At 38.7% G+C, this 26390-nt stretch overlaps 9 protein-coding genes across 9 annotated transcripts; 5 read left to right on the top strand and 4 right to left on the bottom strand.

Annotated features, from left to right (window-relative positions):
• Positions 1-1883, bottom strand: BDF20DRAFT_899510 (WD40-repeat-containing domain protein; the record flags this gene model as incomplete). Its single annotated transcript, XM_053082681.1, has 4 exons — positions 1710-1883; positions 768-1625; positions 211-685; positions 1-127 (listed from the first exon to the last, which is right to left on the bottom strand). Coding segments are annotated over exons 1-4 (1577 nt in total), but the record flags the coding sequence as incomplete, so codon positions are not given.
• A 1180-nt stretch (positions 1884-3063) lies between these two features.
• On the bottom strand, positions 3064-4433 carry BDF20DRAFT_829201 (uncharacterized protein; the record flags this gene model as incomplete). Its single annotated transcript, XM_053078302.1, has 3 exons — positions 3064-3605; positions 3721-3826; positions 3909-4433. The coding sequence occupies 3 exons, from the start codon at positions 4431-4433 to the stop codon at positions 3064-3066; spliced, it is 1173 nt and encodes a 390-aa protein (XP_052931068.1).
• Positions 4434-7404: 2971 nt separating this feature from the next.
• BDF20DRAFT_217048 (Up-regulated during septation-domain-containing protein) lies at positions 7405-9779 on the bottom strand. The gene is made up of 3 exons (XM_053074939.1): positions 9532-9779; positions 9196-9457; positions 7405-9130 (listed from the first exon to the last, which is right to left on the bottom strand). The coding sequence occupies exons 2-3, from the start codon at positions 9424-9426 to the stop codon at positions 7598-7600; spliced, it is 1764 nt and encodes a 587-aa protein (XP_052931069.1). The 5' UTR covers positions 9427-9457; positions 9532-9779; the 3' UTR covers positions 7405-7597.
• Positions 9780-10290: 511 nt separating this feature from the next.
• On the top strand, positions 10291-11605 carry BDF20DRAFT_917436 (uncharacterized protein; the record flags this gene model as incomplete). Its single annotated transcript, XM_053084567.1, has 4 exons — positions 10291-10426; positions 10494-10700; positions 10778-11402; positions 11467-11605. The coding sequence occupies 4 exons, from the start codon at positions 10291-10293 to the stop codon at positions 11603-11605; spliced, it is 1107 nt and encodes a 368-aa protein (XP_052931070.1).
• A 619-nt stretch (positions 11606-12224) lies between these two features.
• Positions 12225-12485, bottom strand: BDF20DRAFT_829480 (RecF/RecN/SMC N terminal domain-containing protein; the record flags this gene model as incomplete). Its single annotated transcript, XM_053078323.1, has 1 exon — positions 12225-12485. A coding segment is annotated over one exon (261 nt), but the record flags the coding sequence as incomplete, so codon positions are not given.
• A 4326-nt stretch (positions 12486-16811) lies between these two features.
• BDF20DRAFT_1004693 (uncharacterized protein) lies at positions 16812-20686 on the top strand. The gene is made up of 9 exons (XM_053074671.1): positions 16812-16847; positions 16923-17046; positions 17107-17198; positions 17275-17349; positions 17420-17760; positions 17847-17926; positions 17997-18095; positions 18184-19939; positions 20007-20686. The coding sequence occupies exons 2-9, from the start codon at positions 16996-16998 to the stop codon at positions 20204-20206; spliced, it is 2694 nt and encodes an 897-aa protein (XP_052931072.1). The 5' UTR covers positions 16812-16847; positions 16923-16995; the 3' UTR covers positions 20207-20686.
• Positions 20687-21492, top strand: BDF20DRAFT_899542 (uncharacterized protein). Its single transcript, XM_053082682.1, has one exon. It carries the CDS (start codon positions 20744-20746, stop codon positions 21395-21397), a length of 654 nt encoding a protein of 217 aa, XP_052931073.1. The 5' UTR covers positions 20687-20743; the 3' UTR covers positions 21398-21492.
• Positions 21493-21837: 345 nt separating this feature from the next.
• On the top strand, positions 21838-23020 carry BDF20DRAFT_982464 (60S ribosomal protein L18ae; the record flags this gene model as incomplete). Its single annotated transcript, XM_053085139.1, has 4 exons — positions 21838-21858; positions 22308-22487; positions 22573-22702; positions 22812-23020. Exons 1-4 carry the CDS (start codon positions 21850-21852, stop codon positions 23018-23020), a joined length of 528 nt encoding a protein of 175 aa, XP_052931074.1. The 5' UTR covers positions 21838-21849.
• Positions 23021-23587: 567 nt separating this feature from the next.
• On the top strand, positions 23588-26263 carry BDF20DRAFT_829479 (acyl transferase/acyl hydrolase/lysophospholipase; the record flags this gene model as incomplete). Its single annotated transcript, XM_053078322.1, has 6 exons — positions 23588-24111; positions 24209-24697; positions 24758-25050; positions 25149-25239; positions 25324-25507; positions 25583-26263. 6 exons carry the CDS (start codon positions 23588-23590, stop codon positions 26261-26263), a joined length of 2262 nt encoding a protein of 753 aa, XP_052931075.1.
• Between the last annotated feature and the right edge of the window lie 127 nt (positions 26264-26390).

The following is a 26390-nucleotide window of genomic DNA, read 5'->3' on the forward strand; positions in this document are numbered from 1 at the left end:
CCAGGTTTACAAGCATAACCAGCAATAAGATGACCAGCAAATCGTTTCTTTCTATTCAGTCTGAATTTATCACGAGCACCATATATTAAGATTTGATTATCCAAAGACTGACAAGCAAGCCATTTTTCTACAGGTCAAAGACAAAGTTGCATATCAAGTCAATATCCATAGTATAAAAAATTATAAAGCAAATCATCTTTCAACACTCACTATTCGGTGACAGCGTCACTGCTGGTATGGCATACATATCTGGTTCAGCAATATATTTAATCACAACAGGAATATCATATTCCCAAGCACGCATCGTCTTATCATCTGATGTCGTAACAAAACGTCGATTGTCATCCACAAATGTAATCGTGTTTACAGCGCCTAAATGCTGGTCATATTCTTGTGTGATTTCTCCAGTATTTATATCGAACTGTACAATCTTTTTGTCTGAATACCCTGCTAAGAAGATATTCTGTTTATCTTCGTCAGGATTGAAAGTGGCACAATATGGTAAGCGACCAGTAGAAAAGGTTCGGATGCATTGTCCTGTTTCTGTGTCCCATAATTTAACATTTCTGTCATAACTTGCACTAAGAAACTTTGTACCGTCATTGTTGAATGCAATGTCTCTCACTGCTTTCGTGTGTCCCAAGTATGAACGTAACAAACTTCTATCGTGATAAACATCCCAAATCTTGACATTGGATGAAATAGCTCAGTTCCATACATTCAAAAGAAATTGATGTAACAGCTAAGGAGAACTTTTCTTTTCTTACCTTTATTTCATTATCCATACCGCCACTTAATAAAAGATGCGCTGATTTGGGGAAGAATTTGATGCTGGCAACACCTTTCTGATGTCCTTCCCATGTATGAATCAATTTTTTGGGTATAAAGCATTCTTGTGAACCAGGTTCTCCAAACAAATTGATGTCGACATCTTGAGGCACAGCCATATACGTACGACCCAAATAGTCTCTTTCTGATGAGCCGTGGAAAATAGTGTAATCTGTAGTGGATTGCTTCGCAATGTTTTGAACTGAAAACTGTTTGCCGGCTTGTTGAGCCACTGCTGTCTCTTCTTTATTCTTTTCATCTTCTCCTCCTTCAGCTGCTTCTCCGTCGTTCTGTTGTTGAGGTATGCCTGTCGATTTTCCTACTTGATCATCTTCATATCCAGCCCATGGACCTTTATATGCATCGGGACCCTCTATTTGATCTAATCGTCCCTTCGATTCACGCTTCTTCTTCATATCTTTATTTCTCCTCAAATCTTTTCCTGCTCTGTCTAATACAGTAATGCCTCCTAACGCTGCTGCTGCATTGATATCACCAACATATCCTGTCCCCATGACGCCTTCCCCTGTTTGCCCCGCCAAATTAGTTTCTGTTGTATGAACGGAAGGATCACGCGCGTAACCGTAAGTCTCAAACGTACGGAATTGAGTTCTAAAATCCATTTCCGAAATAGCTTGCTGTTCGACATGGCCGTTCACGACGTTTTGGATGGCCATTTGAGGTTGGTGATAAGGGTTGTTTGGACCCAAAATAGGGCGCGACATATCATCATACGGTACGTTAACAGTAAGTGCTGTGGCTGTGGGTGCTGTATACAACGCACCTGATAAATGTTCCTAAAAGGAAGTAACGATATACGTGCAATTTTAATCATTGAATCAGAAGGAAATCAAAAGTGGATCTATATGTGAGGTTTTTACATCGTAGCTAGTGTCTGGTGCAGCATTCACTTTGGCAATAGCTTTCGTTGCTGACGATACAGTAGACTTAAGATTATCTTCTTCATCGCTTGATGCATAACTGTTCAGCAAATCCATCTTTTACTGTTTATAAATAAGTACAAAAAGAGTAGCTTATTTCTTTGCGAAGTGCAATAAACGGACACTCACTTTCATTTAAACGGTCACAATTCGACACATTAATTATGTAAGCGCGCAAAAATCAGGCATGGTTAATAAGTTCAACATATACTGCTCAAAGAGTGCTTCATCGAAGCACAAACGGTATTCATTTGTTCTTATCCATATTATATTGATGCGTAAATCTCTTACGAGCTAATAGACTCAGCAATTAGATTTTTGAATACTTACTATCGCCCATTTTTCGAGCGCACAAAAGTTAAATCAGTGAATATTAGAATAACAATTATACAATCATTCACAGCGTAGAAGCTTTTTGATAACTGCGCAAAGAATAAAACTTGAGATTATCAAAGTTAGCCTTCACTCGTTATCTTAATGACACTGTGCCCAATGAAATACAAAAATGTTTTTTGTAGTTATTTGACAAGCACTCTTTATCATTTGTACACACTTCATTTCCTTAGCTGCGCTAGTTAGCAAATCACTTCTTTCATGTTTCTATATAGAACTCGGTTTAATTTTAGGTAGAAAGGCCACAAAAAGTAAACTGATTATAATTCGAGCCAATTTTACTTGCCATTCTACATTTTTAATATTAGTTCGTACCTGTTATCAACAACTAACTTCACCAAGCGCATCAAATTGTGCACTATTGTTGTAGGCATAGATAATATCCAATTAATACCAGGATGGCATAATATGTAATTGTAGACGCAATCTGTTGATGACGGTCATATCAAATTAAATAATTGCCAGTAAAGAATATGCACGACCATTGGAATGCCATTCTGACAGGTATTGACAAATTATAGTGCGGCTATGTGACTCATGATAATAATTGATAAACTGTCAAGCAGTTGAACTCTTTCCGAATGATTACTTATTCATATGCAAATCTGTAAATTGAAAATATCAACCCACTTTTTACTTTATTGTTGAGTAAGGCAGAAGACAACAAATGGTATTACTATGAAACCAGCAGATACCGTAGCATATCGCCTTTGAGCAGGAAAAAAAAAAACCATAATAAAATGAGATGGATTTATTTACAATGCAGATGGAGAGTCGAATTGTATTAAGAGTGGATATAAAAGAGATAATTAGTATATGGCAGTAGAGAATAGTATAGAGTCAGACGAGAGTGACCGATATGTATATACTGCAGTTTCGCCTTTATGGTATAAGTAAGCATCTAATTGGAGGTTTCCCAGTAAGGGCTAGGAAGCTTAGATGAGCATTCATGAACAGGCTTAACATCAAAAGATTTTTTCAATTGAGGCAACCACTTTTCAGTAAGCAAGATAGTCACATTACTGGTTTCATGTTCAAGCACAATACGGCCATGTTCATCTTTGTTTTCCTTACGCTCCTTGATCCAATCCTTAAAGAAACCGTCTACGGTAGCTTGAGTGTAAGTGCCGGCGAAATCATTGGCAACAGAAGGTAAACCCCAATCAAAAGAATCACTATCCCAGATAATTGTAGCCAAACCCATCTGATGAGCAATGGCACGAACACGATCATCGATATCACCATAGGGTGGTCTCCAACAACGAGTAGTGTGGCCTGTAGCCTCCTTGATGGCACGTAAATTCCAATAAAGTTGTGCGACAATTTCATCGTTGGTTAACGTGGTCATTTGAAGGTGAGACCAAGTGTGAGCACAGATGGTGTGACCATCCTCAAGCGCACGGGCGGCAGCATCAGGTGCTTCAACAACGTTTGTACCAACATCTTTAAATTAAGTTATGTTTGTTAGATACAATGAGCAATTGAAATGCGACCCCCAAGTACAGCAGATAAACGAAATCTTTTTCTGGGCGTTTTTAACAAGTACGTGTATACTTACAGAATAACGTAGCCTTTTGGTTTTGCTCAGCAAGGAAATCGTAAAGACGGGGCTCAGCCCAAGGATCATCGTCAAATTGAGGAGGCAATGGTCCATCATCATAAGTCTGGATATAAGTTGATATAAAATCAGTTATATTGAACACTCGCGTATTTGTACCTCTTTTTTATCACGAAAGAAGAACTTACCAAACCAAATTGACCAACTTTATCACAATACTTGACATCCTCGGGTAAATATTTGACTTTTGGAGTAACGCATTGAGTATTAGTCCACCAACAAGCTTCATCCTTGTTGTCATCGTATTTCATACCCTCATGACGAGGCTTAAAGTTGGGAACAAAGGACCAATCGATAGCATTAATGACCTTTTGAACCTCAGGATGCTTGACATCAGGCTGGCTCCATCCTTCAGGATAGTCTTCAATCTTCAACGTGGAGGTTTTTTTGAGGGGACCAGTAGGAATGGGAGTCTTTTCAGTGACGTTGTTGGTGTTGAAGACAGGAAGCCAAGCAGGTGAAGACTGGGGAAGAATACCAGAGGTAGATGATGCTGATTGGTTGGTGCGTGTTGTAGGTGTAGCGGTGGAAGTTGTATTACTGGTATTGGTGACAGGGGCGGCAGCGGTGGTGGTAGTGTTATCAGCAACCGGAGCGGCAGAGACTAGTGCAATAGCAGCAGCAATTGTTGTGATCAAAGATAACTTGACCATTTATTCTATCCTGAGGTTATAGAATTGTAAATGTTAATGAAGTGTTGGATAAGTTTGTTTTCACTGACCCCTGAAATTAGAAGGAAGTGAAACTGGAAATTGAAGGGAAAAGAAAAAGAAACCGGGAGACGCAAGTAAGAGGCTTGATGGAGTATGTTATTTATATCTTCTCTTCCATTCTCATAAATCATAGCTCAATGTGGTGTCTTTCACTGTTATAACAGTATTTTTCTGTAGAACTGATTTTCAAAAAAAGAATATTTTTTCTTTCAGCGTTTTACATTTTTATCTCCTTTTCAAAAATTAAAAATTGTTTTCGGATTTACGGAAGCACGTTCATCATTAGACATTTTATAAAATACTTTTGGACAAACTTTATAGAGCTTGAAATATCCCTTTGAGTAGTTCTGCCGATCATTTAATCCACCTTCTAGTACAGTTACTTATACTCTACTGATCGTTGTAATTTATCGAACCCCATCACGACAAGGAACTAATTGTAAGCGTGGATGAACAAATTGATTCTTCCCGAAAGACTTCACTTTCCTTTCTTTCTCTCCTTACTTTCCACATACAAAATATATACAAAATATAGTAATTCATAAAAGTAGATGACCGCAATGTATTATAGTCCATTGACATACTTGTTGAAGCTGTCATGATGAAGTCATTCACCTCACTAAGAACTCAACAGTCAACTACTAGTTGAGGTTTATTCTATTAATAAAGGAAAACAGCGTGCCTGAATAGCATGCTGACGAAAAATCATCGCAGCTAAACCCATGCTAGTGTTTACCAATTATATCATACTGCAAATCTGATTCAAAACGTTCTGATCTTGAGATCTACTACAAAAGCCTTTACATAAGTCTCACTGAGGCATTCATCCACTGCCATAGCATACTCATTTACCAAATTTATAGGTACTATGGCAGTGTGGTATAAAGGGCTGCTAAAAATTTATAGCATATTGTTGAATAAACTCTTTAGAATGAAAATCGCTCTTCAACAGAATTCGGATATGTGCAAGCAAAATTCTGTTTGGAAGAAAGGGGCTTAGTTGTCCCAATTTTTTTTATTATTTTGTCTGAAAAGCTCCATTTGTTTGAACTCCATCAAAGCGGGAAATTCGATAAGCAGAAGTGTGAGGAGAGCCCCCAATTATCAGACATATCGCCATAGAGAATATATACAACGTTAGCATAGCAAATGACCTCTGTTATGAATTGCAGGTTAGAAGACTTCTCCTTATTAGCAGTTGTAGTTACATACTCGTCCATTATAAACAAATCCATCTAACAACAAATGCTTGTAGGAACGATAAGGTTTATAGTAAATTGCCAAAGCTAGACAAATGCTATCAAAATATATCTATTCTTGGCGATACTCTATTTCTTTTTTTTTTTTCCTTTTGTTCTTTTATCGTACATTTTCTTACGTATGAAACCTCAAGAGTCACGTAAAAAAAATTAAAAAATCCTTCTACATACAAATATACATTATCAGGCTATATGGAATACATCACAAGTTTGTTTTATCGATGTAAAATGCCTTTTCCCATGTTGCAGATTAGTCTATCAGCCTGCAGAGAAAAAGTATACTGGATTTTCCGGCAATTTTGGTGAGCCTACCTTTAATTATGGCAGAGCTTTTCGGAATGATTTCTACAGTGAATTGTGTCGAAATTTGATACGCATTAGATTTTTATCGGCATTGATTCGATTTATGTAGCAGCGAGACTCGTTAACGATGCTGGAATAAGTTGAAGCATCGCAAAAGCAGACTCACTATGTGTTCGTATTTAGCCCTTACGATAATTAAAAAAAAAGATCATTGAGTCACTTCTAATATTTTGTTTCTTCTTGGCAAATCTCATGCCTCTTCAGTTTACGCGTGAACAATTGATCAGAAATACGCACCGAGGCCCAACTCAGGGAGAATAAAGTGCTAAACACACACACTTATAGCCTCGCTTGGAACATTTATTGAATGTCAAAAAATTTATGTATAGGCGTTGTATGAATACTCTCAACGCTATTTATAATATAAAGAGTCTCTTACAAAGAGCGCGAACAGTGATGTGTCATTCTTCACTTCTAGTTTTGACTATTGAGTCCTTTCTCTGCCAAGTTCTCTTTTCTTAACAGCCTCCTCACAAACACTATGAGCGACATGTACACTTTGGACTCTATTACTAACTTTTACAACTGCATAAATTGAGATTATTCCTAATATAGTATGCTCACCAGTTCCCCAATCTGGCCATTATACATCTCTTCAACCAATGACTTCAAAAATCAATGTATCATCAATTTCCGTAATATCAGTGTACCTGTACGACAAACCAACCCATAAAACTCCAAGCGTATTTCTTGATGCCGGTCCACTCCCATGATTAAAGCTATTCTGTGTCTTCCCATGTCTTCATTGGAAAGAAATCGATGCGTCCGCTGACAACTGTGTTGGCTACCATCTAGGTATCATATACACTGCCTCTGACACCCCTTTACGTTCGTTATCTTCTTCACGCTATCTCATATATTGATATGTACCGTCGTCTCCGCCCTTCGTCCGTTGATCCCAATCCCATACCCTTATTTTAAGAGCCATTTCCCACACTGCCTCATCCACTCGTTCATTCCGGTCCAAATCTGTTACCACCAATGGCCTGCTCTTTACCACATCCTGTTTGAATTCAATTGTTTTCAGTGAGGCTGTGGTATTGTAGTGGTGTGGTGGATGTGATTGAGGGAAGGCGCGGGACTGAATCCTTCTCATTGGCGCTGATGAGAGTGTTAGGTATTGAATGCCTTGATTGTTCCTTTTTTAATTCAACAATGAAGCATCGAGTGTTCTGGGCTTTGATTACTGTGGGCAGTAAATATAAGTCATAAATGGCTATTATCTGATCCTTCAGAAAGAGTTAGGGTTTATCTGCAACGGAGCACGCCTCTTCTGACGAAAGTAAAGACTCATATATGTATTTTGATTGTTTAAAACCGTTTAATCTCGCCGCAACTGTTTGGTTAACAATCACCTGACTATTATTCGAAATATTTCAGATTGAATGCAACATAAAGTTCTCTTTACATTATCCGGAATACATTAAATAAGAATACATATTAAAAAGTAAATATAAAGATAGATCAAGACGACGAGATGTTCTACGTTTGTGTGGATGTAGAGCATTGTTTTTTCTCCATTGCTGAGTTGCTGACCGATGAATGCTGTTCGTTTCTCAAGTCGTATAACTGCTTTCTCAATTTGTCAATCTCATTTGCCTCTTTCTGCATCTTTTTCTGATGACTCTCCTTTAGATACGCTACCAACGATCGGAACTCCTTACGTAGAGCCACTGTATTATTGACAGGCTGATACCCCTTCTCTTGATGTCCAAGCGTATCCACTTGCTCATCTATCAGCTGTATTTCTAAATCACGAATATGTCGCCTTAAATGGTCAATATGCTTATCATATTTCATCCGTGTTGCATCAAATTCCATTGCTTGATTTGTAAGTATGTCAAATTGATTTAATAAATCATCAGATCGATGTTGTAGCATATCTGTGTGTATTTGCCAGTGCTGTTCTTTTTGCTGAAATTGATGGTACGCTTCCTTCGTTGAGAGCAATTTACTTGCTGCAGTAGGAGAAGTGTTTGCGAAAGGTTGTTGTTGCGGTTGTTGTTGCTGCTTGAAATATCGCAATTCATCGCTGAGACTTGTTATTTTGTTATCTCGTTCATCCAATTCTCTTGCTTTATCTCTTACTAACCGATCTAATCTGTTGCTTTGAATTGTTAATTGATAGCATTTCTCTTTTAATTGTTTTGATTGCTCAGTCTTTGTGCGAATTAAAAAGGCTTGTTCGTTAATATGCTGTTGGTAGTCATCGGCTTGACTTTTGAACTGTTGATGAAAGCAAGCCAGTTTTCGATTACTTTGTTGTTGCTTCCGTTGATTTAGGGCAATAGTCAAGGCTTCAACCTCTCTACGCTTTTCTTGATGAACCCTCATCAGTTGTATTTCAGTCGCTTCTGATTTATACTGCAGTAATTCTACCTGAAGGGCCCGTTCACGTTCAGGGTAATGCGAAATTCGTGACAATAGTCTATCAGCCATATGTTCTAATTTGATCAATCTCGATATGAGTTGATTCTTTTCTTTATTCAAAATTGCTATATCACTTTGTTTCTTATGGTTGTCAGAAGGCAATTGGGAAGGAGTCATTAGATACTGACTTAATTGATGCAACTTCTGAGCAGTGCTCGCTGTTGGGACAATGGTAATGCGATATGACCTGCATAAATGATCGATTTTTGTCAGAATCATGTCTAGTGTTAGTTCTCTTTGCTGATGATTCGTATGATAGACGGTAGTTGGTGAGTTGGGAATTTGATTAGTAGATAAATGTAAGCCTTTATTAAGGACAGCTGCTGTATGCTTCAATATCAAAACTTGTATGTCTATTTGTCTTTGATTCAGTTCTTCAAGCCGACCTGTCAAGTATTCCACTTTGCTTGAATCTTCAGTCTCTCGAGACTTCAAACGATGCTGAAATTGCTGTAATGCAGCAGACGTTCGACCTGTATTTGTATAATTGAATCTGTCAAGGGATTTTGCTATTTTGTGGATACGATTTTCTAATTCTAAATTTCGTTTGATATGTGAAATATGCTCCTGATTACTAACTAGCTCCTATTACAAGGTAAATCAAAACGTCAAAAAGGAAGCCTTGCACTTATAGATTAAATTGAACATACATGTTTCAGGTTTTCCAGTTTCTGAAATGGTAGAATAGAAAAGTCATTTGAATCCAATATGGCCTGTGATATTAAAAGTTGGGTTGAAAATGATGACAAAAGCGTGGATGACGCTGATCTTAATTTATTATAAGACGCCACACTGTTTGATCTGGATATCTCCAAATGTAATGAGTTGTAGCTGCTACTACTGCTACTATCTCTAAAATCTATCGGTTTGTAAGTCCACATATTGTCTAATTCTTTCGAAAATTGACTCCATCTATTCGCTGGTAAGCATATTATTGATATACATTAATTACGATGTAGTCTATTGTCTATCTTTCGAGATTTTACCTCTCTTGAAGCCAGAATCTTGAGTTTTTGATCTGGTTGATAGCTGTGAGTCTCGCATTCGGTAAGGCGAGCGAGAGGGTAGAAATGGTGTTGTATGTGTGCTGGTGACATTCATTTTTCAAGTGTCAGGTAGGAAGAGTTTATAGTGAATGGACAGGGTAAATGATGACGCAGTGTAAAGAAAGAAAAAAGAGTTGAAAAGAAGAAAAGTTGTTTCTGACTAGTTGAGCTCAAGTTGAAAAAAGAAGGCATGCTAAATAAAAAGATAGTGTGCAGAAGTTATTGTTAACGGACCTTAATGAATTATTCAAATTCAATAAAGTGCATGTGTAACGATAGTACTGTTTATTATATGGTAAGTGTACCTGAACGAAGATTATTTCTGTATCTGCCGCCTTCAGTAGATCAAGCAAAATAATGTTGAATTAAATACTCAAAGGGAGATAGTTGTAATACAGCAACACATGCATGTCATAACAAATTATCTCTCGACATGTACCTCTCTCCCTAAACTGACGTCCTCTTCTAGACGGAAGGAAAAAAAAGGCGGCACTTCAACTAATAATTAGAAACGACGCATAAAATTCCAGAAATGGTTTTAAAGCGGCAAAAGAAAGATTCGTTTCTTGTTTGATTCGTCATTGAAGGCTCAGTTGTCTTTTTATCCGTAATATATAGTTTTTCTGTCCTTTTAGCCCAAATACTTCTATTCTTTTTTATAAACGCTTCTTTTGCACCAGTTTTAGAAGACAAGCCCAAATGTCGTCATCACCTACCCAAAACAGTTTATTTAGACAACAACAACATTTATACCGTTCAGCTCATTTCCTTGCCAAATCATCAAAACAACCTACTTTGTATGTCCCGCCGTCGTCAAACGATGGTCTTAACAAAGGTAAAGTATATGAGTTTTCAAACTTCAACTGTAGTGAAGAGTCTGATCATTCTATTTGCTGTAACAGGAAGAAAAAGACGTGCTTCTTATGAGGATGAGGAAATGACAAATAGTGACAATGCTGATTGCAGTTATAGATCGCCACCGCAGCAGCAACATCAACAACATTCCACAACTGTTCATAGCTACAGAGACGATTATTATGGGTCATATCATGCGTCTAAGCGTAATAGAATGTCAATTAAAAAGGATTTTCCCATAAGTAAACTCCTTGGTAAGTTAAATCAAAAAAATTCACTTCGTAAAGTTTTATTGATTGTGGCTCTTCTCCCTAATTCGTAACGTATATAGCAACTTTGGATAAAGATAAATTAATTGATCTGATTAACGATCTTGTCGATTCCAATCCACATCTAAAAAGTGAAATAGACGCTCATATACCTCCACCGACAACCCAATCTATATCTCTAATCATTGGAAATCTAGAAAAGAAGTTAATGGACAGCTTTCCGTACAATAAATCGACAGCTCGAGACGATTATACATTCAACAGAGTTAAAACAGCCATTTTGGACATTGTTAATACTCTTCTCGAATATGCAGATCATTTTACATCCCCCATTTCAGATAACAATAACAGCAACAGTAGCAACAGCAGTGGCCGTGTCGTTCATGCTGATAGAAATACTAATAGTAGTAGCAGTAGTAGTGGCAACCATCATTCGAATGCTTCAATAACAGTGCCTGATCAATTAGGAGAACATCATCACTCAATTACTATATTTTCTTACCTGCATTACGCGACTGATGTAGCGAATCGGCTACCTGTTTGGGACACTGATGCGCACAATCAAATCAAACAAGACCTCTTTACAGAGCTAATAGGATACTGGAAGAAAGCCATCAATATAGCAGCGTCCAAAGTTAGTCAAGGCAAAATTTTCGGTCAGCAAGTTGTGACTGAGTGGGCAAAAGAGTAAGTTGAGTTTACTCATCATACATATAACGTCTGGAATGCTAATATGATATTATTGTTATAGCATTGTTCAACATGATCAAGAAACGCAAGGCCGGTTTGGTGAGGTGATCCAGTTATTTACAGAAAGATTAGGATGGATTATCGGCGTCGATAATGTTAATACTCTATCTTCTATTGCTTCCCGTACAAATTTGTGGTAATTCCTGCCTTAAACCCTTCTATTTATTGTTCTTTCACAACTTTTTTTATACCAATCCCCTCTTACCTCGCTTTATTTTCCAATAACAAACATAACGTTTTATAAAAAAGTTACATCTTTTTGTGATGGACAGTTTCTCGTCAAAGTATTTCTCATCTCTCTATTATGACTTGACAAAGCTTATAATACTTTTGCAAGCATTTTATCCTTCTTCCTTCCTTTCTTAAAAGAAAATGGGGGTGGGGCGGATGAGTAAGTTGTTATATACGGTTCCCCTCTGGTTTGTATTACCAATCTTTTGATTGTAGCTTCTATTTGTTTACAGGGCCTCAGCAGCATCACAACTATCGCTGTTTCTCTAATAGTAGTATTCTTCGAATTTAGAAGAATTTTATATATAGAGCTGTTATCAGCATCATTATAAGATACAGCGAAAAATGCAATCTTTTGCTTACCATTTAGGGCTCCCATTCGCAGAGCTACAATTATTGGTTATTATCTAATGGCCAACAATACATAACATTTACACGTATTTTACAGCAATGTATAATCTATGGTAAATGAGATTTATTTCTCATATTATTAGGAAGGGGTATCTACAATATTATAAAAGTGAGCTATCATGTTTTAGATGGACTGGCGTTTGTTGGCACTGCAGTCAACGTTGCTATCATGTTAGGATTAATTGCAATACTCTTTGTACAATTGCTTGTCTTGTAAATGCCCACCAATCGATCAGCAAGTTCAAACATATTATTACGAAGACTAATGATAACAAATTGTGCGTTCTTGGTGCGTTCAGCAATATAATTGGCGACAATAGAAACATTTCGGAAATCTAGAGCAGCATCGATTTCATCCATGACATATAAAGGCGTAGGTTTAAAGTGATGAAGAGCGAACACAAGGGCCAAAGAACTTAGTGTCTAAAAGAAAATTTGAACAGGATTCTGAATGAATTAATATTGTTGCCTTTTGTTAAGTGGTCCATACAAAAGTTTCGTTTTCACCTTTTCACCGCCTGACAAGTTTGAGATGTTTTTCCAACTTTTTTTGGGGGGCATCACGCTGAACACAATACCTTCTGAGAAGGGATCCAAACTATCGACTAGTTCCAGTTCAGCATTACCGCCCATTGTGATCATCTAATTATTGTAAACGGATAAAAAATAAGTGTCTAAAATGATAAACACAATATTCGAAATTTAGTGATGAGATGTTTACCTGATACATTTCCTTTAATTTCTGCGAAATAATGTTGAAGCCGCTCATAAACTCGTCTAAACGTTTCTTACGAAGACTTTCCACTTCTGTCTTGACAGTATCACGACTAGCTGTAACGGCATCCAGTTCTGCCTTTCGTTCATTATATTCATGCCGACGGCGTCGATATTCTTCAAGAACTGATAAATTAGGCTTAGCATTTTGAACAAAAGCTATGGTGAATTTAAGCAAATTTTTTAGTTGGCAATTCGAGTCTGTCAACGGTTCCAACCCATTTGACAGTCTTACTTTCAATTTCTGCAATATCCATCTTAATGACTTGCTTTGATCCACTCAGCTCTTTCAATTCTACATCTGTGAATTCCGGTAATACAAGCGCTTCATCTGGTTCTTCGTCAATACGTTGTAGTTCCAATTTATTTCGCTGCTCTTCCCAATGGCTCGCTTTCTTTTGGTTGTCGATTAATGTACGTTTATACTCCTCTAATTTGTTCCTGGTGTCTACTTCAGATTGGCGGAGCTTATTGATTTCTTCTGCTTTAGCATCTAGCTCTTTCTTCATTTCTTCCATACTGGCTTTTTTCTCTTCCATAACCTATACAAAAATTGTTATTATTTAAAGTACCTAAAGGATAAAAATGGCCCTTGACTTTTCTAATACCTCCTTCGCCTTTTCAACCTCTGCGACCGTATTTTTTAAATCGGTTGCATATTGATTTAAAGTATCCTCCAACTGTTTGAGCTTTTCTTCAGACTTCGCGCTCTCTCTTTCAAATTTGGCGATAGCTGCTTCATATTTTGAAACATCTTTTTCAGCTTTGGACTTTGCTACCATATTTTTGGTGATACGACTATTGAGAGTATCAATTTTCTTACGGACATCATTAACACATGCTTTTTGTTGACGTAGATCAGCACCGCCGACGTTCATGATGTCTTCGTGCAAGCTAGCAATAGTTGCTTCAATTTCAGCTGTTTGTTTCTTCAGACTTGTTAGTTCTTTTTCAAGCTCTTCTATTTCGGCTTTAATCTGTGTTTGCTCTGCAACATCTGCTGGGCTTGGTTCTGTTTGAGCTCTAGTTAATCACAATAATGCTTAATACTGTGTCGTATTTCCACCGTTGTATCATAGCATCTTAACTTTACCTTAGCTCCTCCAATCTTCCTTCTTCATCCTCCATTTGACTTTCCATACTCTTTAAATCCATTTGAAGTTTCTCCAGAATGACGTCCATCTTCGGCAATTGGTCTCGTTTTCGAGCAAGAGCTCTTTCAGACGCTCTTTTCTCATCAGCTACGCTACGGTACTCTCTTTCTAACTTGTCTCTCTCACGTTCCAATTCTGCGACAACGTCAGCACTAACACCATCATCTTTAAACACAGAGCTCATGGCACCTTTCAGCTGTTTGTTCCCGCCACCCGTCATAGCACCAGACCTCTCAATTAATTTGCCATCCATGGTGACAACTCTCCAACGCTTCTTACCGTAAGCAATTCGGTTGGCTTGCCGCATATCCTCCGCTACCAGGGTATCCCTTAAGACGCTATAGAAGGCAGGCTTAAATTTTTCATCTTTGGGCTGAATTAAATCGAACAAGCGAGGAACGTTTTCCGGTGTACTAATCGTATCAAATCGTTGTCTTCCCAGTTGCGTTAACACCGTAAACACAGCACGTCCAAGGTTGTTTTTCCTAAGATATTCAATACAGGCTTGAGCTGCTTCAACTGTTTCAACAACAATATTGTCAAGAGCAGGACAGGCTGTGGAGATGGCGACATCATAAGCATCATCAATCACACCTAAACTACCTAGTCGATCATAAATGCCTTCAATACGGCCAGTGTCACGTAAACGTAAAATGCTATCCAGAACTTTTCCACGACTTTGGAAATGCTGCATAGAAGTTCTTGCTTCATCGGCTTTTTGACGTGCATGGCTCAAATTATTACGAAGGTCGGATTCCTTTTTGTTCAAAGTGACCAAATATCGTTCTAATTCCTTGATCTCTACTGTGAGCTCTCTGTTCTTATCAGGTAAATCTTTGATTTCTTTCTTTTTGTCCTTCACTGATCGTTGAAGTCTAGCTATTTCTTCTTCCGCTTCTTTCAAGGCCTTTTCGCCAGCAACAATCTTATCTGCCAAAATTTCGCTTTCTGATTTCTTTACATCTATGGTTTTGCGTTTTTCGTTAATCTTTTCGTTCCAAGGAACAAGTTTTCGTTGATGCTCTTCGATCTGTGCCATATAACCGTCGGTTTTGCCCTTTAATTCTTGACTGATTGTCTCAAGTTTCTCCTCCTCTCCTTTCAATTGATTTTCCAAATCAGTGAGCTCGACCTTTCTCTGTTTCAATTCTTCCGCATTTTTTTTTATGGCTTCTTGGGCTGCTGTACGAGCTGCACGATCTGAAGCCAACGTAGCGCGACCCTTCTCCAGTTTGCTTTCCAAATGCGCTTTACTTTCACGAATTTCTACTTCTTCTTTCTCCAATTTGGATTGTCGTTTTAATAAACTGCTTGTATCCGCCTCTACGCGATTATAATCATTCACAAAGTCTTGGTATTTATTACCAATTTCTGCTTTTTCCTTCTCAATGCTTTCGTATTTCTGAGCTTCCTCAGTCAATTTTGTATGCAACTCTTCGATCACCTGAGTTGCTACTTGTATATTACCCTTCGCTTCATACTGGTATATTTGATACAACTCATTCTTTTTACGAGTCAGTTCATTTTCATTTTCCAAATAATTCTCTGCCTCGGCTTTCTTGTCTTCCATGCCATCCATTTCTCGACTGACGTATTTGACACGGCTCAACTTTTCTGCACGCTCTTCGTTCAGGACTTCTAAGCGGCCACTGGCTTCTTCAATAGGGTCTTTATATTTGGAGGTACCAATAATGTCTTCCAAGTACTCCAATAAACCGTCATCGTTACCGTCACGTGCCTTGGGTTTCATAAGGGCAATAGATTCCACTTCACCTTGCAATATCAGAAATCGCTTATGATCCAGATCGATACCGCGATCCTTTAAAAGAGTGGTCACTTCGGTAAAGTTGCTACCCCTGCCGTTGATATAATATCGACTCGTATTGTTTTTACTGGCTTGACGAGACACAACAAGTTGAGAATTCGGTACGATAGTGTAATCATTGGTTGTATTGCCATCGATAATTTCTTGAAAATGAATTTCCACAGAACATTGAGTGCAGTCAGGATGTTTAGCTGAATTGTGGATCAATTCTGACAGTTTGCCTTGTCTCATTTTATTGGCACGATAACCAAAAACGAATAACAAAGCGTCAATTACATTAGATTTTCCTGAACCATTGGGTCCGACAACTTAAGAAAGAGTGAGAAGAAAGACGTTTAGTATTAAATAGATGGAAAGATGTGTCAAAAAAAAAAAAAACTTCTATATCGATAGTTTACTAGCACTGAATGACTAAATAAAAAATGGGATGAAAAAGTTAGATGTTTGTTGATAACGTGTAATACATTGGCTTGAATCTTTACTTTATGAAATGGACCGATTACTTGTCGACCAGCATAGGATTTAAAGTTATTCAAAACCATTTTTTTCATCACTAATCGCGGCTGTTTCTTTTTCAGTTCATCATTCTCTGCCATAGGCTGCGGTTGGTTAGAGCTTTCTTTTAAGGGTGCAAAAGAAACTCGACGATCAGCTTTGTCATTAACCGTCGATGAAACTGATTTTGGAGGTAATTGTTCCTGTTGTTCCTGCAATAGTAAGTCAGCTTTTTCGATCTTTTCATCCTTTTGGAATTGCGTTTGTGTGCTCTGCTGCTGCTTGAGCAGTTCAGCTTCTTCATCGCCTGAAGGCGAGGTCAATCTTTTTCTTTTAACTGGAGGTTTCTCCATCGTAAACGGTCCCTTAAACTCTAGTACAATAAAAAATATAAAAGAAAAACCCGCAAGAGACCGCCGCGCTTCCAGTTTTTTGGACGACACCTTATGCGCGTCCCAATTTTTCAGACACCAAAAAAATCGAGACACAGAAGTACAAAAAAGGCAATATTTTGGCATGAAAACATAGGAAAATGAACATTGAACGGCTCATTTTCTCTTTCAACAGGATATTTCGCTGTCATTTTCTTTCTTTCTTTTTTGATTCTTTGTTTAAACCATTAGTTTAACTTACGAGGCTCATGGCAGTTACAATTACTCCTGCAGAACAAAGCTTTTCAAACAATTTTTGGGTAGATCAGAAACATTGATGAACGCAACAAGATGTATGCTCACTAAATTTTTACATTCAGGGATTGGCGGACGAAGGGTACTATGCACTCACTGAAAAGCTCAATAGTACGAAGAAAACATTCGAAGAAGTGAAATCATTCTACAGTTTAAGGTATGCAGATACCTTGCCAGATTTCTTTCCTTTCCCCCGCTTAACCTAGACTCCATTCACCTTGATGTTTGCTTAGAGCATCTCTACACGAAGAATTTGGACGTAAATTATTAAAACATGCCAAATCAGGGATTGGTTCAGCCGAGCTTGGGTAAGGTTGCATGGTTCACTGTTATATCCAACCAGTATGACTGATTTGCTGAATGGAATTACTGTTACAGCACTTTGCATGATCTGCTCTCTTCTGCTAACAAAGAAACGGAACGTATGGCTGAGACACACATTCATCTAGCCCAGAAAATCAAATCAAGCTTGGAAGTAGACCTGGACGCTTTTATTCTCGAGCACAAAGATAAACGAAAGCTCACTCAAACCAGCGTTGAGAAAGCCTTCAAATTGAAGCAGAATAGCAGATCTTATCTAACAAAGGTGAAAGAGAAATATGAAGCAGATTGTGCAAAAGTAGTAGGAATGCAAACGCAGTTACATTCATTGTCTGGTCGTGAAGCAGAGAGGGTCAGACAGAAAATTGAGAGGCTACAACAAGAAGCCAAAATACAAGGTAACATTGGAAATAATAAAGCATAGGGTAACTGTGCTGGAAAGGAGTGCTTAATCAATAATGTATTATTTTCTTCCGTGTTATAGAACAGGAATACAGAAATGCTTGCGATAGAGTAGCTGATGCTACAGTAGCATGGAACAGAATGTGGAAGTTAGCATGCGATGTAAGCTTAACCTCTTATCGCTTCTTTTTTAGGCACAAGCATCTTAAATTTGATCTCCCAATTTCCATAGACCTATCAAGCGCTGGAAAGAAAAAGGCTGGAATACATTCAACACAGTTTTACAAAATACCTTGAGCTTCTTTCGTTTGCAACGAACCAAGAACAACAGGTAAACAGACCCAAAAACTCTCTAAAAAACCCATATTAGGCAACTGCTAATGTTACTCCCAAAACTGTTTTGTCCTCAATGTTTATAGTCACACGAACGATTATGGAATGCACTCGAGCAATATCATCCTGCCAAAGATATTCAGACATTCATTCAAACAGCAGCCACCGGACCCCACATACCCGAAGCTGAGATATTCGTTGATTATTTTGATGATCCTCAAAAGACATTTCAACGATATACCACTGCCCATTTTGAGGTTCCAGCAGAATTAATAATGTACACAAATACAGCTGTTTTGAGGGAGGACACAGTCTCAGCTGGAGAAAAGCTCAGTACTGTTAAAAGGAATATAACGAATACTGCACATACAATACCAGAGCAAGAGCGCCTAATGAACGATGGCCTAAAGACGAGAGAAGTAGAGACTTCTTCCAATACAGCCAAATATGACATGCCACCAGAGCAAAGCTCCCAAGAAAACAGGAAAAAAACGGCTGCAGAGAGGAGAACGTCATTGATAAGAAAGGCAAATAAGCCATTACCACCCATTGCCACAGCCACTTCTTCTGCAGCATCCACAGCATCTTCTTTAACTAAAATGCATAGAGAGAAACTGCCACCGTTGATAGAGGAAGGCACCATCGATGCCATTTCTAAAAATTGCGCAAACGAAGCGGTCGATTCATCGACAACAAGTTCGTCAGAGACAACGTCTCCGACAGCGGCCGAGGCTTTCCAAAAATCCACAAAATCGTCTCTACATGGCACTGTGCCTGACTCCTCAACTGCATTCCCTGTGCTCGTTGTGCCCGAGATATCATCCCTATCTTCCAATGACACATCTGATGAAGATGACGACACCGACACAAAGTCTGATAGAAAATCCGAAGAAGAGGAAGGAAATATATCTATTGATCCTCGAGCCAAGGTCGTTTTTGCAATTGGTAACAATATGTTCGATCTAGGCCATCTTGGCCAGGAAAGTGATATGGATGGTATTACAGGTACCGTTAGAGCAAGCAAAATAAAAAGAAGTACTGATGGTAGAGCTAGAAGGTCTTCCACAACCACTCGAAGGAGACCACTTTCTGCTGATATTGACGCAGTATGCAATTTTTCTTATCAAAGCTTGCTTGAAGAGTTGGGAGTCTTGGAGAAAAAGAAAGATGACGATAAAACCAAAAAAGTAGCAAATAATGAAGCAGCACCAGCAAAGACTAACACGATAAAGCCCAAGGATATGAATGAAATTCAGCCGCCATCTCTGATGGAAGACAGTCTAAATCCTGAGCCAAGTACAGGAATCACTGATCAGCAGCCTCCAATGGAGGTTGTCGCAACCCAAGATAATATAGCAGCAAATGGTCATCGATCTACTTATACAGATACTAGACAGACAAATAATACCAGTGTGCAACAACATTTACCAAGCACTACAAATAACGTCCAGCAAAATGCTGTATATACTAATATCCTACCGCCAGCACAGCAGCAGCAGCAGCATCCTTATTCTGTACCTTATGTACAGCAGTATACTCAACGAACACAATCTTTTCAGCCTTCTCAGCATCAGCCTCCTTATGTTTCCCATGGTTCTGCCTATTATCCACAAGCAGTAGTCAATATGGCACCTCCTGTTACCGCCGCTACTACTACTACTACTACTACTACTACTACTGCTGCTGCTGCTGCTGTATCTGCGTACACTCACTCCGCTTTAGGTTATGTCAACAATCGTTATGGCCAACAAACGCCTCCATCGGCGATGCCTATACAGCCTCATCAACAGTCAGCGTCAGGCAATTACCAACAGCAGCAACAACCCTCCATCTTATTTTGGGGTAAGTATATATATCTTAAGTACTGTCCATTGCAATTTCATTTACTTAATATTACATTATTCCACAGGAGTGACGCTTACTGATTGGCATAGTGGTAAACCCGAAGAGTTACAATTTAACAAAGGAACATGGCTAGGTGTGATAGAGGCCAGGCCAGATAATTGGTATTATGCAGTCAAATATGATCCAAAAATGAATGCGTTTTCCACTGAAAAAGGCTTTGTGGCTCAAAATAGAGTGCAGCAAGTGCGTGCAACCACATTTTAATTTAGTACCAAAAAAAAAAAAAAATGTAAATAACTTTAGTAACCAACATCTTTGTACGAACTTGGAGCCAAAGATCAAAATAAAAAATACTCATTCAGCTAGAAAAATGATCGGTGGACGAGCTTACTTACAATAAGTAAAGCAATATGACTGAGTTTGACCTGCCATGTCTCGCGCATCATTGAGTTGCAAAAAGTTATTATCAAGAGTATCTTGGACACTTTGGTCACTAAGAACAGAAATCTAGGCAAAATGCACCTACACCCTTTACTTTAGGAGTATTATGCTCGGCCTTAATTTTGTTTTTTCCTTTGATTTTCTTTTTTCTCACTTTCTCTACCCAACCTTAAACACGAAATTTTTTTATCATCCAATGACGTTCATAAACCTTCTTTTTTGGATGGGCTTTCTGATTGCCAGAAATTGTCAAACCCTCGTCATAGAAACCAGCATGATATTTCAATTTCTTCATAAACGAGCAGCATGTATCTTCTTCTTTTCTTGCGCGGTTAAAACCTACTCTTATCGTATTCAATCATGCTATTCTCGAGCCCTGCTTCTACACTACTACTTCTTTCGCTTACTGCAGTCTATCGAATCAGTCCTACGGATGCTGCTTGCGCCTCTTCAGATCGTTTCCGCATCCGTACTCCAACGTCTCTTCGATTATTAGGCTTCAACTACGACAAAGTACCCTTCTTTGGCGGCGAATGCAAACAAACCTACGATAAATATCTCAAAGTTCAAAGTACAGGTTATGGTGTTCACTTCAAATTAACTGACTGTGATGATGACGGCTTCTGTCACTTGTACATTACCGATGGCGATTATCAAGGTTATTGTCTTGGTGGACAAGAAAGACCAGAATCTCAAAGTTGCACAGGTTATGATAACAACATTTACAAGATAAATAATGATTATACTATATCTACTATTGGTGGCAAATATTTGGGTATCGGTAACGAGTATAAGGACGATTGTGCCGACTTTCAATATGTCAAATTGGGCGACGAAAAGTTCCATTGGATTATCGATCATGATACTGGTTTGAGAGAAGATATTTTTGATGACGTTCTCTTCAATGAAGATGTGGATGAACAGGAAGAGGAAAATAATAGCAACTCGCAAAAGGTCAAGTATGCTTATCAAGCAAGCACTGGACAAAGAATTCTTCACAAAAACAGGCATTAAGTCCCTTTTTTCATACATATAAACAAGAACATAAATTATAATGAACCAAATAAAAAGTGAACTTTGTATGACAAGTGTGTCTATCTGAAGGTCGATAAAACCTTTTTGTCCATATTTTTATTGTTGTTATACTCCACTTCTTGTGGTTTTTTTTTTCCCCAACAAACAAGGATAAGGCTATTTTATGAATATAAAATATACTCTTTATACTAAGAATGGATAGCTGTATGGGCTTTCTAATTCATTCAGTGAATAAAAAAATGAGTGCTATGGGTACACTGGAAAGAAGTGGGGTGGGTGGGTGGTGTTGTCTAAAAATGAAACTCCGCACGAACCTTAGAAAATCGAAGTAAGGATGGAGCGGGCCAGACAAGAAGTGCAAAAAGCAACCCAAAGGGAAAGAGAAAGGGTGTAAACGGGGCAATCCTCCTTTCTTTTCTAACTAAGGCAACATGGCTAGAGTAAGTACCCTATTCATAAACTCGGATAACTTCCAAACAATAGACAGGATTTCGATAAAAGACAGAATGGATGAAAGGAACGATATATGTGATACAACAGATTTAGAATTGCATGAATGACCTACTACACCCTTCCATCCATCCATTGCAATAGGATATGCATCCATCAATACACCCACCGGCTATTTGAAGGGATATTGTAGAGGCTATTTGAATTTGGGAAATACAACGTCATTTCCAGCATGAGAGTTACATTTTGGAAATTCGCCATGTCAGCATTATAGCATTTTGTAACAGTCCATTGCAATTTGTTACCTACATCACCCCGCCCATTTTGTCTTTTTTTCTCTGTCCTACATTACGAATCTTGTTGAAGTGACAGACATTCCAACATTGTACAGCCAATTCTAATCGTTTTGATTTGATGTTTTCTGCACCATTTTGAATAGTTCACAGAATATCAGGTGGTTGGACGCAAGCTCCCTTCCGCTCAAGAGCCTACTCCTAAGCTTTTCCGCATGCGCATCTTTGCTCCTAATGTTGTTGTTGCCAAGTCTCGTTTCTGGTACTTCTTGAAGAAGCTCCGTAAGGTCAAGAAGGCTGCTGGTGAAATCGTTTCCGTCAACATTGTAAATATCCATTAGATACATTATTACCTGCGAGTAAAACAACACAATGCTAATGGTACAATTGATTCACATTTCCTTCTTCTAGATCACCGAAAAGCGCCCTGAACAAATCAAGAACTTTGGTATCTGGATCCGTTACGATTCTCGTTCCGGTACCCACAACATGTACAAGGAATACCGTGCCATGTCTCGTGTTGAAGCTGTTGAAACTTGCTGTATGTATAGAAATAGGATTGGATAGTTTGGATTGAGGAGATGACTATGAATGTTGAGCTAACCCATTCTTCATTTTGTGTGTGTGTGGGGTTTTACATAACATTATAGATCAAGATATGGCTGCTCGTCATCGTGCCCGTTTCAGATCTGTTCAAATCATCCGTGTTGCTGAAATCAAGGATGCCGATGTTCGTCGCCAATACATCAAGCAACTCTTGGTTCCCAAGCTTTCTTTCCCCTTACCTCACCGTATTGCCAAGGCCGACAAGAAGCACCGTGCTCTCTTCGTTGCCAAGCGTCCTTCTACTTTCTATTAAGAAGTTTGTTTCTTTATGTTGAGTAGTTTTGATCACCACACTTGACATTTTGAATTTTAAAAGTCAGGTAGTTTAGGATCAGGGATTGCATGAAGTAGATAGTTTCAATTTAAACAAATAAAAATGTATGTAAAAAAAAAAAAAAAACCACCACCCAAGAGACTTTCAAGCGATAGGAAGCATGATTGCTGTTCAAAGACGAGAACACCGTTCATATGTCATTTGTGCAACCTTTGCCCATCAGTTGCAGATAGAATGGAAAGAGAATTGTGATAGAACTCATGATTACCATATATGGTAGGTTCTTCTTTCGATCTCCCCTTGCGTCCTATTTTTAAGGGGAAAAAAAAAAGGTTCCATCTCCCCTTTCTTTTCCATTCCTTTTCTCTCTATTTTACTCATTTGCCTTTGACTAACAGAATGCTATCGTATGCAAGACTGTTAAGGCAACCAACTGAAATAAAATGCTTTTTCTTTCCTTTGAGAAATATCTCGAGAACAACCATGGGTAGGCATTGTGTCAAGCAACGAGTTGTTGTACCTTCATCATTAGGAAATGGGTCCTCCATGCAAGCCAACAGCCGACACTATTCAACGTCCAAAAGTCCATTTTGGACGCTTCCTTTTTTATCCAAAAAAAACGATAAAACATCGTCAGAAAAGAGGGATGAACAAGCAATAGTTGAAAGCCACGATGACATTGCAGCGAAAGAAAGGCGATCCTTGGAAGAAGAAGCTCGCAAATTCAATCGATTCATTGCATCGCTGGTCACAGACCATAACAAAAAAGAGAATCAGCAGCCAACCCCAGCACCACCATCAGCACAGCAGCAACAGCAACAGCAAAACAAAAGAGGTCGGTTGACTGAAAAACTGGAATGGCCAGAGCTGCCTTCAGTCGATGTTATCAACGCCAAATTGGCAGAACTTTACCCACAGTTTATAACACAATTCAGCAAGTTACGAGAGGGGTATGCCCATCTCTGGGACTATTTAAGTATGGAGGAATTTCGAAGGATTGTAGATGAAGTAAAGAATGAAATGCAAGATTCAAAACTATACCCAGAAATAACCAGAGATGCGATCGTGAGGTAGAAAAGAACACTTTCATGAATGATTATGTAATTGGCTAGGGAAACAGAGAGAGAGAGAGAGAACTAATTGCTTCCAGTCTACATATACAAAAAGAGAAGGAAATGATTTATCAGCAGAAGAGAAAGCCTTCATTGACAAACGAAAACAATTTCAAAAACAAGCTTTTGCAAAATTTATTCATCAAGATGCCGCCCAGATCGACGTAAGAGATATACCCGTCATTGGACTCGCTACCAGTGGAGGTGGGTATCGTGCCATGGTAGGGCTCACAGGTTACTTGCAGGCCATGAAAGCATCTGGCTTTTTGGACACTGTCATGTATTTCTCGGGCATTTCAGGATCCTGTTGGTCCATGTCGTTGTATTACCATCCATTGACACAGGCGGATCCTGCCCGTATGAAAGCTCACTTTAAAGAGCAACTCAATACACACTGGGCCAATATATCCAATTTTATTCAGCTTTTAACCTCCTCGCCCGAGAAAAGTAAGATGCTGTTACAAGGTGTTATACAACGCTATAGTCAACAAAAAGGAGACATTAGTTTTGTGGACCTATTTGGCGTTCTCATGGGCGGCCGATTGTTGACGAAAAGGTCTTTGTCAACACAGCCTACAGCAGCTGCAACGAGGCAAGACGCAAGGGGAGAAAAGGACGTAGATTCTCCTAAAGTATTACAATTATCGCAGCAGGCAGACTACTTGAAAGATGGTTCAGAGCCGATGCCCATCTATTGTGTAGTACGACACGATATTATTTCCAACGGAAAGAAGGCGGAGGATAGAACCCAAGAACTGAAAAAGCAGATGGGTAAAAAGAAAAATGAACAAGTGAAAGAGCTCGAGGCTTTGGAAAAAGCAAAGACGGAAAATCATCATGATACATATCAATGGTTTGAATTCACTCCTTTCGAGATGGGTTGTGAAGAAATTGAAGGTGAGCTCATCTAAGAAAGAAAAAAAAAATATATATATATATATATATGTAGTCTCTTTTTTTGAGGCTAATATCAAACGAAATACGACATCGATAAGCTTGGGTTCCTATATGGGGTTTTGGTAGAGAGTTTGAAAAAGGCAAGAATGTGGATAGAATACCTGAACAAACCTTGGATATCCTCATGGGGTAAGGAAGAGCAATGCAGTGGGGGGGAGGGGGGGATAGAACCCATGGGATTTTTTTTACCAACAAAAAGTATATACATGATAGCACATTCGGATCGGCTTTTGCTGCTAGTCTCGTTCATTTTTACCAAGAAATACGCAGTTTCTTACCTTCAGGCTCTTTGAACAAGATCGATGAAGCGATGACTCGTTACGAAGCAACGATGTCTGCGTATCATCCTATCTCACCCTCCTCGTTTCCTAACCCATTCTATAAAATGTCAAACACCGTACGCTCAACTACAACAACAACAACAACACCATCATCACGGCCAAAAGAAGGAAAACACAATATAGAAAACGAGAGAGAGACAATTGTTCTTGAACGGCCAGATGCCTTGGTGAACGCTAAAGAATTGTATCTTATGGATGCTGGCATGGATAACAATATACCCTTCTATCCCTTGCTACGCAACGGACGCAACGTCGACGTCATCTTGGCCGTAGATTTAAGTGCGGATATACAGACGGCTCCTCATTTTGACCGGGCAGAAAGTTATATCAAAAGAAGAGGGATTGAAGGTTGGCCATCAGGCGCAGGATGGCCCAAGGAAGCATCAGTCAATGACGGCAAAAGTAAGGAGAAATATGCTTTAGGCACATGTACTCTATTCGAAGCAACGTCAAAAGAACAAGACCTGATCTCTAGACATGACGACGACGAGGTGGACACAAACGAATATGTGGTGACCAGACGAAAACAGCCCATCACGCTAGCTTATTTTCCGTATATTGTGAATCCTCGGTATGATCCAGATTTTGATCCGCAAGAAGCCGAATTTTGTAGTACCTGGAATTTTGTCTATACGTCTGAACAGATCGACAAAGCTACTGGATTAGCTGAAGCCAACTGGAATGATAATGTAGATACAATAAGGTCCTTACTAAGAAAGGTTTGGGAGAAAAAGAGGCAAGCTAGGCTTCAAAGAGAAGGAGGCAAAGAGGACGAAACAGATGCCTCCACTTTTGTAAATGATTTATTCTAACCATGTTTTTCAAATGTATAATTTTTATATAGCCCTGAAATGGGGGTGGGGAGGGGAAAGATGATTTGAATCTTTTTATTGAAATTCATGATATATTTGTAAATAAAACTGAACTTGATTGACTTAT

Source organism: Mycotypha africana (assembly GCF_025528875.1).
Source record: "Mycotypha africana strain NRRL 2978 chromosome Unknown BDF20scaffold_15, whole genome shotgun sequence".
NCBI lineage: Eukaryota > Fungi > Mucoromycota > Mucoromycetes > Mucorales > Mycotyphaceae > Mycotypha > Mycotypha africana.